Source organism: Halyomorpha halys, unplaced genomic scaffold, assembly GCF_000696795.3.
Source record: "Halyomorpha halys isolate HHAL.00 unplaced genomic scaffold, Hhal_1.1 Scaffold273.1, whole genome shotgun sequence".
In the NCBI taxonomy this organism is placed as follows: Eukaryota; Metazoa; Arthropoda; class Insecta; order Hemiptera; family Pentatomidae; genus Halyomorpha; species Halyomorpha halys.
In genome coordinates, this window is record NW_027106425.1 from 386,733 (window position 1) to 390,365 (window position 3,633).

The window sequence follows — 3,633 nt, forward strand, 5'->3', positions numbered from 1 at the left end:
CTCCCACTAATGTGACAGTTTCACTTAATGTATTCGTTCGGCTAAGGCTGCTGACAGAGACACATGGCATCCACGTTATTAAAGTCTTATCTTGTTGTTCTTCTCACGTAATTTTATGAGCAGCATCGGCATACATAGTAGATACGAAACAGCCCACAATATTAGCCACAAGAACGTTAAATAATACAGAAAAACAATATTCTACTATAGAATAAGAGCTTTTGACTATTGCTGCTAAATATTTTGAACTGTTCAGTATTACGCATTATGAATATAGGTAAAACAAAAAATGTAGCAATGCTATAAGAAGAAAAACACGGTAAACTCAATGATCAATCTATCATGTCCTAGATAGATTTAGTTGTGGAATTAGATAGAATATTTAGAGCAAAATTTGAAATGTTGACATATCCAGGAGGATATGATTGCAATGAAGCACTTTTAGAAAATTATAATAATCAATTTGAAGATGAAATGAACAACGAAGATTTTGATAATGGGTGTTGAAACAAAAACTTTTCAAAAGAAAGAAGTTATTAATAATAATAATTAGTAATGAATACAGAACAATTGATCAAAATAAAAACGATGTAAAATACATTCAGTTTTTCTTTATAACTTCAAACGTGAGCCACACAGTTATTATTTATAACTAAATACGGTTATATAAATGATGTCGTGGCCAGGATGTACGTTAGTGATTCCTAAAGGTTATTCAACGGACCACAAGTGGGCCACGAGAGCCTTGCGAGGGGTCCAAAGGGGGGTCCGGCGTCACATATACATATTAGAACTGTTCTATGGTTTACTTTTCCTAGTGATTGAGTGTTGAAAAGTTTTAAAAGATAAATACACTTAATTCATTAAAAAAAAAAAATTTATTTTTGTGAGGTATTCCTTAGATTGTACTGTAGACTATGGTCACTTAATGACAATCCTACTAGTTTTGGGATAGTCCAAGTAGAGAAGGAAACCCCATGTTACAGACATATTTTTGGCATACGCCGAAATTAAAAATAAATTAAAACTTTTTGTGTGTGTGTGTGTTATATGCTACTATTCAAGCAAAGCAGAAATGTTTAAAAACAGCTTAATTTCTTTCAAACACTGAATCGTTCTTCAACAAGAAACTTTATGGCCCCAGAAAGGAATCGAAAATTCTATGCGTATAAACTACTTTTTGTAGAAGTAATGTTTAAATGAATAAAATTAGAATTCAGATTGAAATCTCTGGAATTTGATAAAGGTGGGAGAGATTAGATCATTATATCAGCGCTTCCCAAACTGGGTGCCCAAAATGGGCGCCACTTTCTCAAAATTTAACAAAAAAAAATAGAAATTTTTTTAAAAATAAGCATAGCAAATATAGAGAGTATTCCAGCATTTACTTTGCACCACTTTGTCTTCTTTCACTATATACTTAACCGCTCTACGGAAAATTGTGCCGACATTAGCTCAAGAACAATGCCGGGGTGAAAAAAATGTAATATTTTTATTTTTTAACAACCTTGACTACGTAGTTTTGCTTTAAATACCTACATATTAAAGATCTGTTGTAATAGTTTTATTTTATAATGCAGTGTATGAAGTTGAAAATATTTATTTTTTTGAAGTACGTAAATATTATTATTTCTTTATTTTTTAAAAAAAATCAGCAAATGCTCTAATATGTGTGTACAACTTTGTAAAAACTAAAAAACATTTACACAACTACTTTCTAAGAAGATATTCCTTGTTTGCTAAATATATGAACTTTCAGAAAAAAAAAAAAAAAAAATCAAACAAATAAAAAAAATTCGTATTTTTAGAACGATACTCAAAGAATATTGAAATAACATTATTGATAATCATTCTAAATCTATTACATCTGGATCTTTCCCGACATCAAATGTGTTAGCAGTTACATCCAACCATCTGGTCTTGTAAATTTCCAGGAAATTATTGCTGTAATTCTACTTAAGTTGCATTTTTAAATTGAAAAATACTGAAATAAAGTACCCATAATATAACGGCGTTCTAATCGGGAAAATGTTCTACTTTAATATAAAAATATCTTTTTTAATTTTCATATTATTTTACGTTAGGTCTCTTCTTAAATGGTGTTTTTGTTTTTCAAATTATGCGAAAATTCAACAATGTGTTTACTAATTAATCGTGTTGAAAAAATTCGATAGCAAGAAATCTAAAAACGTGCTTACTTACAGTTTCTGAAATTTCCAACGATCCCGCTGCATAGGTCCCTGAAAAATGGCATCCTTGTTGTTTTTTATTCAAGACACTAAGGGAAAATATGAAATTTGTATATTCTGATGCAAATAAAAAAAAAAAATAATAAAAAAGGTTAATGACTGAGTGGGTCTAAATGAGGACACATTTCACCTTGATCTAGCTCAGAGGTGACTGCCTTATCGATGCAGATAACACTTACCTGATAAGACTGGGATGGTATACTGTTTCAATTCTCAAACAGTTTAAAGAGCCCTTCATTCAAATATCGTAGACATCGATTCGTACCGGATGGGAGGGAAGTATCCCTGCCCACAAAGTTCGAAATGGTCCCATTTATACACCCCCCTCTCCACAACAATATTTTTAATGGTCTCGTATGTTTCAAAATTGAAAATTGGGGAAATTTGAATATAAAATAACTCAAGATCTGTACATTTTTTTTACCAACAAGAGACAAGAATAAATAAATTAATTATCATTATTATAAGAGACATAGCATGGCCTGATGTCCTAATTACAGTGGGACAGTCACACACGTGCACCTGAGTCGGTGAATTTATTTTGTGATGTGTGTAAATAATAGTGAAGCACCGGTTATCTGTGCCCAGACTCACCATCTTTCTCTCATAAACTTTATCTAGTGAGGTAGGCTCCACTAAAAACCAGGACCTCTGGTTTCTCGACATTGCATGACAAGACATAATTCACATTAGGCTACCCCCAGAAAGGAATCAAAAAATGCTATGCGTATAAATTACTTTTGTAGAAGTAGTATTTAAATGAATAAAATTAGAATTCAGATTGAAATCTCCGGAACTTGATAAAGGGGGGAGAGATTGGATCATTATATCAGCGGTTCCCAAACTGGGTGCCCCAAGTGGGCGCCACTTTCTCAAAACTAGCAAATTGAGTCCGACAGATCCCACCTTATCATTAGCGTTCGAATTTCTTAATATATATATATATTCGTAACCAATGGTCTTATATTAATGTTCTTAATATAATAATACGCAAATCTTTATAGCAGATTATTATTATTATATTGTCTCTGTTATTATCAAATATCAATGTGTACCTTGTTTGCTATTAGCTAACATACTAGACAAAAAACTTCAATTCATCTTTGTTAAAAGTAAAAATTAATGAAAAAAAACCTTTCAAAGTTAGAGGAGCAAAATTCACATAAATTCTCGTATAGATTACTATGGCATGAGAAAGAATTAGTGCCAAATTAAGATTAATTCTTGTGTAATATAGAATGAGAAAGAGTAATAAAGGAAATAAAGGAGCCGGGATGGTCGAGTTCGGGCGATGAATTCAGTGATAAAATAAATACATTATCAGTAATGGTAGGCACAAAATAAAATATTAGTTTCAATTTCACCCTGTTTTCTTCCCTTATTG

General features: G+C 31.5%; 1 protein-coding gene across 1 annotated transcript in view; it reads right to left on the reverse strand.

The window, feature by feature from the left end:
• Positions 1-2,402, reverse strand: part of LOC106680652 (dipeptidase 3) — a 32,146-nt gene extending 29,744 nt beyond the window's left edge. The window contains exon 1 of the mRNA XM_014420520.2: positions 2,203-2,402. Within this exon, the coding sequence (XP_014276006.1) occupies positions 2,203-2,254 (52 nt within the window). The 5' untranslated portion in view covers positions 2,255-2,402. The remainder of the gene's footprint in view (positions 1-2,202) is intronic.
• Between the last annotated feature and the right edge of the window lie 1,231 nt (positions 2,403-3,633).